Source organism: Delphinapterus leucas, chromosome 14 (assembly GCF_059928025.1).
Source record: "Delphinapterus leucas isolate spDelLeu-1000000601 "Yukka" chromosome 14, BTC_Dleu_Yukka2, whole genome shotgun sequence".
Classification (NCBI taxonomy): Eukaryota; Metazoa; Chordata; class Mammalia; order Artiodactyla; family Monodontidae; genus Delphinapterus; species Delphinapterus leucas.
Window position 1 is genome coordinate 34,984,948 of NC_143142.1, and position 13,014 is coordinate 34,997,961.

The following is a 13,014-nucleotide window of genomic DNA, read 5'->3' on the forward strand; positions in this document are numbered from 1 at the left end:
GGGCCTCCTGTCCTCCAGGAGGATGAGACGCCCGGGGTGGGGGTGGGGCAGAGTAAATCGTTCCTGTGAGCTCTCGGGACCTCTGTGTGTGTGTTTCTGTTTTGAAAACCTGTATGCTTTTGAAGACAGCGGTATGGGAAGTCCGTCTTTAGTACTGTTTTTGAAGTTGCTTCTAAATTCAAAAAGCCCTACTACAGGAAGTCTAGGGGGAAAAAGAGGTGAACATCATCTTAATAATCCTATATGTTGCAACTCAGAAGATCAAAACAGAAACTAGAATTGTAAATGGGGAAATCAGGTGTATTTAGAAAAAGTTCCTCTACCTTTTACAGCACTTTAAAATATTTAATGTAATGCCTTCAGACCAGTTGTGAATGGAATAGATAGGCACGCTCAAGAGTACCTGTGTCTAAATGAAATACGTTAATGCCAAATTTGTGCGTTTATTTTGACAAATCTGTAAAATCTTACTTGTAATCTAAAGTTTATTGTAAATACCAGGCAAATTCCCAAATCTGACTGAAATGAAAATCCACAGGCTTTTATTTCTTTTAGGGAAGATTCTTTCAGAAGGAAGGTATTTGTGTTGGGTTTGGTTTTTTTTGTTTTTTTTTTTTTACATCCTCTTTCCTTCAGGTTATGGAGCACTTGGAAAGTCTGTTAGTATATCTGATCTGATATCAATCATGTTAGAAAAAGCTGAGCTAACAGTAAACTTGGCATGTACATAGTAGTATTTTTCTTTCTACTCCTGTCCCACAGTATCTACTTAAGCAGCATAAGGAGATGTTGTCAGGATTTTCAAGCGCAATGAAAGAATCCACACCATTTTGTAGCACAGAAGTATGTGTTAGAGGACCATTGTCCTAAGTTGAAAACATCTGTTTTCAGATTTCAGCTAATAACATAGCTGATCCTATTCTTTTTTTTTTTTTTTCGGCTGCGTTGGGCCTTCGGTGCTGTGCGCGCGCTTTCTCTAGTTGCAGCGAGCGGGGGCTATTCTTCGTTGCAGTGTGCAGGCTTCTCATTGCGATGGCTTCTCTTACTGCAGAGCACAGACTCTAGGTGCGCAGGCTTCAGTAGTTGTGGCGCGCAGGTTTCAGTAGTTGTGGCGCGCAGGCTCTAGAGCGCAGCCTCAGTAGTTCTGGTGCACGGGCTTAGTTGCTCCACGGCATGTGGGATCTTCCCAGACCAGCGCTCGAACCTGTGTCCCCTGCATTGGCAGGCGGATTCTTAACCACCGGGCCACCAGGGAAGTCCCTGATCTTATTCTTTAAAATAGAAATTTCCCTCTATTTTAATTGAACTTATGTTATTTTGAAAGTGACTGGAGAGCCATGTTTCAGGGTGGCAGGGCTTGTGTGGTCTGGCCTCTGTTCAGAGTCACTTCGGAAACCAAAAGCAGTGGTGATGTACTGAGTGAGTTGGAAACTTTCCATTGCAAAACAGTGTTCAGCCACAGTTCAGCTTCTCCAGAATTTTTTCTTTCTTCTGGTAACACTAACCTGTAGTACTTTAGACTGTATCTGCTTTGGAAGCATCAGCAACAAACTGTTTATGCACTGAAACGTCCCATTAATTGTGCCAGGATCTATTTGTAAAATGGCTTACAAGCCTTCCCCACCCCGCCGCCCCTTTCCCATCTATGACCTGGGTTTTTGATCAGCAGATTGGATAAGTCTTCTGGCCTTCAAACTGGAACCCGCAGGCTGATGTATATAAGCATTTGTGCATCTGTAAATGCGACTGGGCAGATAAGAGCTCTCTTTCTGCATGCTGTATGCTTCTAATTAAGAAAGTAGACAGTTTCTGTGTGAGGCTACGCAAATCATTGTGCGCAATATCTTGTCAAACCCTTCACTTTTAGTAGAAGTCTATCCAGTGAGACCCAGGAAAAGAGAAAAGTTCTTTCCCTTGGTAGCCCAGAGACCCAGAGGATATATTTGGGAGGAAATTTGGCTATTTGAACCAAAGCGTAGCACTCCTGTGACAGTAAAGCCAAAACCGTGTCTGCCCTGAGACACTCTGGCAACTTGGACGAACTGTTGGTGTTATTTTAGGTCATTCTGGATTAGGGAAAGCTGTCCATTGACTTTAAATTAAGAACCCAGTTTTCAAATATGGGGACACCTATGAAGTGGACTTGAAATCATAACCACCTTAAAACCCCTGGTTAGAAAGAAGCAATATAATAATTTTCCCACTGCCATTGCTATGTTCTTGTTTGATAGAACACAATACTCCCTGTATATTTCATAACTCAGGAGTTGAATTTCAGAAGGTAAACCTGCACTTGATATTTTTAAATATTTTGTTGATTTAACACAACTGATGATTTAATTACTTACCAAAGTTAAATAACCCAGTGTATTAGGACAGTTTCCATTGTGGATGACAAGAATCCACCGCACACTAGCTTAGGCAAAAAAGGAATTAAATTGGCTTGTGTAAGTAAAGTACGCGAGTATTTGAATGAGTCAGGGCTTTACTTAGAGCCTCTGAAGGTGTTGACAGGACTGTCTCCCCTCACCTCTCAGCTCTGCTTCCTTTTGTGTCTGTCTGTCTCATGCAAGATGGCTGCCAGTATCTTCAGGCTGACTTCCACTGACTTCCCAGAGGGAAGACAGCGTCTCCTGCCTACAGAAGGACCAGTGTTAGCCGCCCTGTCAGCCTGGGGTCGCGTGTCTCGGGAACTAGTCACTGTAGGTGGGGGTGGAATATACTGACTGGCCTGGGCAGCAGCCCCACTGCCATGCTCTGCAGCTGCACCGGAAATAGATGGTCTGGAATCCAGGAGACGAGATCCCCAAAGGAGACCAGAGACATTCTTACCCAAAGGATGGCCTGCCAAGACGAGTGTCTGCTACAGCCAGCATTTCTCAAAATCAGTTCTGTTTCAACATCTGTCACATATGTTGAGCAAAATTAAGGCACAGTGTAGGAAGTATGACTATATGGAAATGAGTGTTTTAGAAACCAGTTTACCAGAAGTAGTAACATCAAAATGAGTGTCCTCTTTACAGTCGTCACCTCGGGAAGCATTTATTCCAACTTGGTGCCATCTCAGAATATTTTTAGTATTTTTCCTTTGTGACCTAAAGAACTCATGGCATACACATTCCTTTAAGTATGCCCCATATTGGCACAATTTGATATTAGGTTTAATTTTTGGAGAGAACCAAACTCCATTTAGAGTCAAATCAAAAGACTAAAGTAGTCGTATTAAGAAATGTCGTATTTGATCCCTAAAAATACGGGCTATAAATATAAACCAAAGGGTTAACTTTGCTAAAATAGTTTTAAAACAGACTTTGAATTTGCATCCTAAAGAAGCGTCATTCCGTTTTCCCAGCTACATTAGATAAATGGGTAACCTGCAAAGGTGAAAATTTTGAAGGACGATATTAGTTTGAATCTTTTATTTTTTATTAAAGGTAAAATAACTTTAAATGTTTCATTTGTACTGTTTAACTTTAAATTTTTATACAACAGCAAGTCAGCAAACATGGCTATTTAAATTATTTTATATGTCTAACTTCTAGTTGAAAAAATGTAATTAAGTCATCCTGAGAAACTTGAAATCTGGCATTACAGAGTGAATTTAGTTTTTCCCTATCTTCTTGCCTATAGTCCAGGAAAAAAATTTTTTTCATTACTTTTTCTGTTCCCACATAACTTTTTCAGTTAGAAACATTCTTCCTATGATTGTGGAAGAAGCTGCTATTATTACAGCTGCTTTAGAAACCTTAGATGACACGAGATGCTATGTGACTTCAACTAGTTTATTATGAAGAAAAAGCTTAAACACTTATCTGAAAGCGTGTTTTTCTTTAGCCTGGGAATTTCTGGCAGTACTTTGTTTTAGAAGAGTTAGGAGTTCATGCCATACGCAACTTTTTTAGCAGTAAATGTTCCCAGTAATAGAAAGCACTAAGAAGGCTGGCTGGGTTAGGAGTTAGGGTTAGTGTTTGTCCTGTGGAAACTGCTTCATGCAGCCCTTTCTTTTAAAAAGTAGAAGAAAAATGAGTTTTTTGTAAAATAATCATTTTATTAACATTTCTGAAATTACATAGGGATTTTTTAGTATAGGATTTTAAACTTACTTTGTATTCAATTCTTAGTTGCCTGCTTTTCTGATTTCCTTTTATAGTGTTATCCTTTTTTTTTTACAGCTTTATTTTATAATTAACACACAATAAACTGCACATATTCAAAGGATATATTTGGTAAGTTTAAACATATGTGTGCACCCATGAAACCATCACCACCATCAAGATACGGAGTGTTTCGTTGTCCTGTCTTCTTAGTCTCCTCCACTCCGTGACAGTTCCTCAGTCTTTGTTTTTTATGATTTTCACATTTTTTTAGCTTATGTTAATTTTAGATGTACAGACAAATTGCAAATGCAGTTTTAAAAGTTTCCATATATCCTTCACCCAACCTCTTCCCCTAATGTTCACGTTTCACGAAACCATAGTTACAATTATTAGAACCAGGAAATTAACATCAGTATAAACCATTAGCAAAAGACCTTATTACGATTTCACCAGTTTTTCCACTACTGTCTTCTGTTTCGGGATCCCGTGTTGCTCTCACCCTGTCTTCTCTAACATATGGCCTTGACTTCTGTCAAGGTCTTTCCATATGACCTTGACTTCTGAAGAGTACAGAACAGTTACAGTGTAGATTGTCCCTCAGTGTGAATTTGTCCGGTGTTTTCTCCTTTTGGTGAGAATAACACCGCGCGGGGGTGTGCCCTTCCTGGTGCCTCGGCTGAGGAGCCCCGCCCTGCTGCTGTCTCCTTACTGGTGACGTTAACTCTGATCACTTGATGAATGGTGTCTGCGAGGTTTCTTGGCTGTGAGTTTACCTGTGGGAAGAGGCTTTGAGACTGTGCGCACACCCTGTTTCTTGTCGTGCTTCCACCGTGAATTTTAGCTTACACGGTGGACTTTGCGGTGGCTGTTGCTGTGGTGTTGCCCAAATGGTGACTTTCTATTTCCATTCTTCCTGCTCCAATTATTAATTGAAATTGTACTTTGTCCAAGAGCTTTTCTTCTCTTATTTACTTAATTATTCAGTTATTTAATTAGATCAGTATGGACTCATGGATATTAATTTTACCCTGTGGGTTATAGTCATTATTTCTGTAGTTGCTAAGATTGTCCCAGATTTGGCTGTTGGATGCCCCTTCCAGTTGAGTCCTTTCGAAACGCTCCCATCATTTTTTGAGCACTTCCTTACTCTCTGGCACCATAAGATATTCCAGGAGACTCTACTTTCCCTGCCTCGGCCCCAGAATTATTTTTATTTCTCCAAGGAGCCTTGGTTCCTGTTACTGGAGAACAGTATCTGGAAACAAAGACGTGGTCACTGGGTGTGCTCATTAGCCTGAGGTGTAATTGCTTGTAGGCCCTCTCAGCCAGCAGAGCTAGAAAGTCCATGTATGTATATACATACACGTGCCCACACCTGCATCTGCGTCCGTCTGTGAAAATCGGGAGTTCACAGTGATTCCTCCCTCTCCAGCCGATCGCCACAGGGTTCTTCCTTGTCTCCATATTTGTAGCTTCTTCCTCTGACGGTGAGAAACATGCTTCTCATTACCTACAGTATATTTACGTATTTGTTCAGTACTAGAATACACATAAAGTAGTTTCAGAATCGCTGACCCATGTCTGTGATTTAAAAAAAATTACTAACTACAGTACAATATTTGTTTATAGTTCTTTTTGTCTTCGGACTTAGAATTCTGTAGTCAACATACCGTTTTTCAAAGTTACTTAGTTTTCTTCTTCTTCCCTTCAACGTGGTTATGTTATTCATACGTAGAATTTTCAAAACAAGCACTGACAGCATATGTCAACTAATATTTTTTAATATGATGTTACTTATCCCATCATTCCGTGGCTCCTGGGAAGATGGAGCTGCCTTCCATGACTGGACGTGAACCGGGGCTCAGTCTCTGGTCAGAAGCGGTCGTTGGTCTTCCTTGGGACACACCCAGCAGACTCTACAGTTGTTCGCACCACGAGGGCCATGCAGAGCTAAGGACACTGAGGTTATGGACTGTTCTACTTCTGTCTATATTATGCCTTTGTGTGTTCATCTTTATATCCCCTGAACAGTCTAAAACCAGAGTTTACAAGTTATCCATAAGAGTTTTGAAAGTTGGTATTTATTTTTGTAAACTATTTAAGAGTATTTATTCACAGCTTACAGATAAGCAGTTACATTATTTTTAAGTGATACGGTAGTACCTGATATGTGTATGTGTATATATATATATATATGTATATGTGTGTGTGTGTGTGTAAAAACAAACATTCCTCACTTTGTATAGTAGTACAGACCATAAAAATGGGCAAGCTGAAGCCCTGCAAAAGGAAGCTTAGTCGATGAGGGAAATTAGGATTCTTCCACGACCTCTGTAAGCTTTGGTCAAAACTTTTAAAAACTCCTACTATCAGTTATAAATATATAAGAAAATGAAAAATAGTAAAATAGTGTTTGGTGCACTGCAATTTAAAACATTAGAAACAATGAGAACTAAATTTCTTTGTACAAAACTCGTCAGGAGTAGTTTGAACAGGGCTTACCTTCTTGATGTAACACGCTATGGAACAAGCATCTTTTCTTTGTCTTGGTAAATTGTCCTACTCCTTTCTAAGTCTACATCAGCTTCTAGCTTTTCATCCTTTGAAATTCGCATGTCATGAAGCATCTCTGGGAGTTGCTTCAGCCTGCAGGTTTCTGCCTGTGTCCCTTCCTGTGGGTCTTCATCCTTTTGTCTCAGCCATGTTCCTCCTTTCTGGTATAAACTCACCTCCAGGTTCCTCTGGCAGCTCATCCTGAGTCTCCTGATCGCAAGGTCGGCTCTTTCTTCTATAACTGCTGACGTTCAGTTTGATTTTACTTCCAGCCCTAGTACTGTTTGCTTGTTTACTGCTCTCTGATCTTGGCCAGTTGCCTCTTTCAATTATCCATTTTATAAAATGTCAACTGGCTTTGTCACTGGGAGACCAGGAGGCAACACAACCGCATGCTTTGCCGCCTGTGCCTGAGCTGAGTAACAGATGTGCTGGGACTGGTCACCGACAGACTTTGAAAAAGTGACGTGATGAGTTACTGATCACGATGGGCATCTCTTATGTACGTGCAGTCGCTCTTCTGTATCCATGGGTTCTGCATCCAAGGATTCACCCAACCTCGGATCAAAAATATTTGGAAAAAAATTTTTCCAGGAAATTCCCAAAGCAAAACTTGAATTTGCTGCATGCTGGCAAGTATTTACATAACATTTATGTTGTATTAGGTATTATAAGTAATCTAGAGATGATTTAAAGTACACAGGAGGATGTGTGGAGGTTATATGCAAATGCTACAGCCTTTTATATGTTAGGGACTTGGGCATGAGTGGATGTGAGTATCTGAGGAGGGTCCTGGAGCCAACCCCCTGCGGACACCGCAGGACGGCTGTGGTGACCTGTGGATGGAAGAGCTGGTGGTGAAACGTGTGCCTCTCCTGCAGTTACGCAGTCAGCATACTATGGTAACTGAGATTTCTGCTGATCTGAGCCTCGCACGGTGAGGCCTGGCTGTGCTGTAACCTCCAAAGGGGCTCAAGTGTGTGTTGACGATGACATTTCCCCCATTTTATGACATTTGAGAAATTAAATATATTTTTAAAATTTGTCGTGAAAGTAGGTGATGGAACGTTTACTTTCAGTCTGGTGGTGTAAGGGTGGGACGTGGGGCAGGAGGCGGGGTCTCTCTGGGGCCGTCACCCTGGGAGCCTCAGTACTGCGTTTGGCCTGAGAGCCCAGAATCTAGGCTTAGTTGAGCTTGAATGACAGACTCTTAATGCCAAGTCACACTTTGTTTCTCCTCTTAGATTGACATAGAAATCAATGGCGATGCAGTGGATCTTCACATGAAATTGGGTGACAATGGGGAGGCTTTCTTTGTGGAGGAGACCGAAGAGGAATATGTAAGTTCTGGTGGGTCACATCCACTTCACACGTTGTGTTCAGGCCCACGGTGCACATCCCAGAACAGAACGTTTAGTTTTCCTGGTGAGTTGTGCGGACGATTGTTGCTGGTTAGACAAGCTTTAGTTTTAGGTTGAAGAACTCGGCTGTCAGAAAGGAGCTGGAGGGGCAGGAAGTTTCCCCGCACGAGTTCCAGGCTGCAGGGTGTGCTGAAGGCCTTGGCACTTACCCCTCTTGTGAGCTTCCAGGGACTTTATTAAGTGGTGTCTGTACAGTTTACACCTTGGCCTGAATACACTCAGTTCCACCTGAATAATCACGGCGTATCTCTTCAGGCCGTGTCTGCGTGTGTACACGTGTGACCTTTAAATTTGGGAAACACGTTTTGACGTTTTCGTTGGGGACATTACATCCCAAACCTTGAAGAGTCAGGTGCATTAGTTTATTAAAGTCTCAAGAGATTTAAATTAATTGGCCTCTGCCCTTTATGAATGATTATTGCACGTTTGGCCTCTTTCAGCAAGAGAGCACGATTTGCCCCACTCCCCTCACGTATCCACTGATGTGAATGTTCCTGAGCTGTCCTTGATTGATTTAAAGTGGATCTTTATAAAACTTCTTACAAGGGGACTTCCCTGGGGGCGCAGTGGTTGAGATTCCGCCTGCCAGTGCAGGGGACACGGGTTCGATCCCTGGTCCGGGAAGGTCCCATATGCCGCGGAGCAACTAAGCCCCTGCGCCACAACTACCGACCCTGCGCTCTAGAGCCCACGAGCCACAACTGCTGAGCCTGCGTGCCGCAACTACTGAAGCCGGCGTGCCTAGAGCCCCGTGCTCCTCAACAAGAGAAGCTGCCGCACTGAGGAGCCCGCGCACCGCAACTAGAGAAAGCCCACGTACAGCAACAAAGACCCAACGCAGCCAAAACTAAATAAATAAAACAAATAAATTTTTTTTAAAGTAAAAAAAAAAAAAAAAAAAAAGCAACTTCTTAGAAGGCATTGTTAATCTTTCATCATAAAGAATAAAATCTCAGCAAAAACAATAAGCTTCAAGTTGTTAAGGGCACGGAGCTACTTTTTTGGTTTTGAAGATGAACTGCCAGTTTGATGTCATAAATTCACAAAGAAAAGATAAACAATAGCAGAATGAGATTGTTTACCAGTTTTTACTTTAGCCTGGAAGCCAGCTGCGTCAGTACTCTTCTGTAAACAGCAAAGAAACAGTGTTTATGAAGGGGAACCTACCAGACCGATATTCTTCCTAGTATCTTAATTATTTGCTTTTATATTACGTTATTTGCATTTACTTGGCCTAGAGAAAAATCTTCCTCATCAGAGACAGAGGCAAAAGGCAGAATGAAACAGTAAGCGAGTTAGCGTAAGAGTAAAACATTTCTGATGTAACCTGTCACACTGATGAGGCTCCGAATAAATCAGCAGATACAGTCAGTGAGAGGACTAGGTTCCTGAGAGTCTGTTGCCTGCTTCTCACATCAGTTCTCATGATTCCGTTTAAAACTATGCTTAGCAAGGTCAACCTGGAGAGTGTCAGCTTTCCAGCCTTTTTCTTCCTATTCCATGTGTGACCAAGTTGACCAGATATTCTTTAGTATAATGCGCTTTTCTTTACAAATTAAAAAATTTAATTCATTCAACAACCCTGGAATTGCTGCTCTCTGCTACAGAGTATGAAGAAAAGTCCCTCTCTCCAGGGGCTCACAGTTTAAAGGGGGATAAACGTTACCCGAACCCACCTGACTTCCGGTTACTGACCTTTTGTTTCTCTCACTGTCGTCATTTAACTGTATGTCATCAGCATCCCTGCCAAGTCAGAGCTCCAGGTGGAACTTTGTCCTTTTAACTGGCTGCACGGTAGTCCCCAGTGTGGATGTACCACAACACCGTTCCTTGAACCGTGCTCGCACCGATGGACATCGAGCTCATCCACCCCTGCAGCAAGTGCATTGGCTGAGCTTCCACGTGCTCCGTGCTGACTCGGCACGTCGATTCCTCCACTGTGCTCAGCGACGTGGACCCACATGAGCTGACGCTAAGCCCTGCAGGGGGGTGGAGGTCTATCTAGGTAGGGTGGGCAGCGCCTGAGCTCAGTGTGACATTCTTACCTTTGGGAACTAGGTAGGTATTCTTTCTACCGCTGTGAAATTTAGATCCACCAAAAATGGTGGTGGTTTTGATGCACTGTACTGTTTGTCACTGACAACTTTTCTTTCTCCGTATTCTCTCGAAGGAAGAGCTTCCTGCTTACCTCGCCACCTCACCAATCCCTACTGAAGATCAGTTCTTTACAGATATTGACCCCCCTTTGGTGAAACCAGGTGGAAGTGAAAGACCATCACAGAGTTCAGACGTCTCCCACGTTCTGGAAACAGAGACAGTTTTCACCCCCGGTTCTGTGAAAAAGAAAAAACGAAGGAGGAAGAAATGCAAACAGGACAGTAAGAAGGACGAGCAGGCCGCTTCCCCTGCTGCAGAAGACGCCGTGGGTGTGGAGCTGAGCTCGGATGACGACGAGGCTGCCCAGTCGGCAAGGTAGGCTGGGGGTGGGGGTGGCGTCTCCTTGGGCGTGGGCTGTGGGCGGAGCTCGGCTGCAGCCGGTGCTGGTGCTTCCCCCCTGGGTCTGCAGTCTGAGGTTTGGACTTGTTTTTCCCCTGTTGGCAGTTTATCGCGGAATAAGTGGGAGAGGCATTTTCTTTTTTCCTTTCTGCAACTGTACAAAATGTGCTGTCAGACACCTTGCTGTGGCACTAAAATATCGCTTGAAGCCGACTGGCATTGTGTCTCATCTTACCCAGTAAGTTTCCAAAAGCCAAGGAAATCATACGTCACATAGAAGATCTGACCCTAGTGCCTGGCGGGCAGATGCGACGCCGGGGGTGTTTCCCTACCCTGCTGTTGGTGCTCTGTCTGTCTGTTCCTGAGTTCAAGGTGGTGGTTTTGAGTTTATCGTCAACATCCTAGTAAGTTGAGGGGGAAGGAGGGTTTTGTTTTTGTTTTGAAGTGAGAAATCTTGATCACTGTTATTTACCAGCTCAGTAGAAGAACTCAAAATAGATGACAGTTTTCAAGTCAGTGCTGTCTGGGGTTTAAAACGTAACAGTTTGGGGTAAACTATGTACTTTTTCATTCAGTACTCGACTTTCATAAGACTCTCTTCCCCCGTTCCGCTGGGTGGCGGCCCCGGCGCTGGACGGACCATGGGTGTGGCAGCAGGGTGGTTCTTTCCCTTGGTGGCTGCTGGACAAGTGATCCTGAATGTCCACACCCTGATTGAATTGGGGTGCAGGGAGGGTGGCCTTATGAGGTCGACGCTGTCACTGTGCTCTCACCTCGCTGCTGGAAGGAGAGATCGTGCCCCCCTTGCTGGGAAAGTTAACTGCTATTCAGGTTCTCTTCATCATGGAGAAGAGGGGAGGTAACCAAATGTATACCAAGCATAAACTCTACCTTGACGTCTAGTGTTTTATTTACCAAGCTTTTATTTTAAATAGTCAAGTCAAGAAAAAAAACTTACTAATATGTTGTTGTTATAATTATGCTGTTAGTGAATCAGGTAGTAGAATAATCCGTTTTTGGCAAAACTGTTAACTTGTTTTCTGAAATTTTGAAATCTGGATTGTAAATCCCAGAACAGATTCCTACATTTAATCATAATCTTTCACACGTGAAATTGCTTCCGCCTCATCAGCTGTCACGTGGCGATTCACTCCCCCCGCAGTGAACGCACGAGACCTGGGCTTCCGTTCTGATCGAAGGCAGAATTCTTGTTAGAACCAGACAACGGAAGGCCCTAGTGGGACAGTGCTTTAGACTCTGCAGAGCAGTGTAAACCATTTGTACATACAAAACTTTAGTCTGCAATAACAAATTTGTGTGCCTTTTTTTTTTTTTTTTTAGAATCAAAACACTAGGTGGGAAGAGCTTAATTTTAAAAGGTCTGAACTCTACTTTTATATCACTGATTCCCAAAAGAATTTTAAGCTAATAAAAGAAAGTTCCACAGTTTCTTTTTTTTAATATATGTTTTTTTCTTATTCATTCATTTATGGCCTCATTGGGTCTTTGTTGCCGCGCTCGGGCTTTCTCCAGTTGGCGGCGAGCGGGGGCTACTCTTCGTTGTGGTGCGCAAGCTTCTCATTGTGGTGGCTTCTCGTTGCAGAGCACGGGCTGTAGACGCGTGGGCTTCAGTAGTTGTGGCTCGCAGGCTCTAGAGCACAGGTTCGGCAGCCGTGGCGCGTGGGCTTAGTTGCTCCGCGGCATGTGGGATCCTCACGGACCAGGGCTCAAACCCGTGTCCCTTGCATTGGCAGGCAGATTCTTAACCACTGCGCCACCAGGGAAGTCCCACAATTTCTTAAAAAGGCACTCTTCCCATCCTTTTCTTCCTGCTTTCAATTTTTTAAGGGTTCTTTCTCCTTTGCTTCCCTAGGAATACAAACTAAGAGACCCTTTTGGATCTTCCATTCCTTGATTTCAGTGCTATTAAGAAGAGTGTAGGGACTCCCCTGGGGGTCCAGTGGTTAGGACTCCGTGCGTCCACTGCCGGGGGCAGGGTTGGGTCCCTGGTCGGGGAACTGAGACCCCATATGCTGTGCGGCACTACCCCCCCAAAAGAAAACAGAACAAAACGGTGAATTACAAGGAGAATGTAAACAGTTCCTTTAAAAGTTTTGGCTTATTTATAATGTGTAGGTAGGCAGGAAACATGTTCTTTTGAGAAAAACTTGAAATACACGCACCTGGAAATTTTATTTGGGATAGCACTGTAATACTCCCTTAGGCACCTTAATTCCTGGAAATAGTTTTGCTAACTAAAACTCTTCCAGGATCTACCAGAAAAGACGCTGAAGTAACGTTTTGCCTCTATAAAGGGTTGTTGACACGTGTCCTTTGTTATAATAGAGCAACGTTTAGAACTCCTAAACAACCCGCGGCTTCAATTTAGGAAGGTGAAACATTTCTAAAACGTGCAGAGTCACGTGCTAAGTGCACAAGTCATTGTT

General features: G+C 43.2%; 1 protein-coding gene across 9 annotated transcripts in view; it reads left to right on the top strand.

The window, feature by feature from the left end:
* The window catches only part of LPIN2 (lipin 2), an 84,997-nt gene that overhangs the window by 45,355 nt on the left and 26,628 nt on the right, over nucleotides 1–13,014 (top strand). For 6 of the 9 annotated variants that reach the window (XR_002641645.3, XM_089894952.1, XM_022551260.3 and 3 more), the window contains exons 3-4: nucleotides 7,895–7,990; nucleotides 10,242–10,543. Coding sequence is in view for 8 of the 9 variants with exons in the window: in XM_089894952.1 (XP_089751078.1) it covers nucleotides 7,895–7,990; nucleotides 10,242–10,543 (398 nt within the window). In the remaining variant the exon portion in view is untranslated. Of the gene's footprint in view, nucleotides 1–19; nucleotides 7,283–7,894; nucleotides 7,991–10,241; nucleotides 10,544–13,014 lie in introns of those variants that run through there. The other 3 variants (XM_089894954.1, XM_089894955.1, XM_089894953.1) reach the window with 3 other exon arrangements.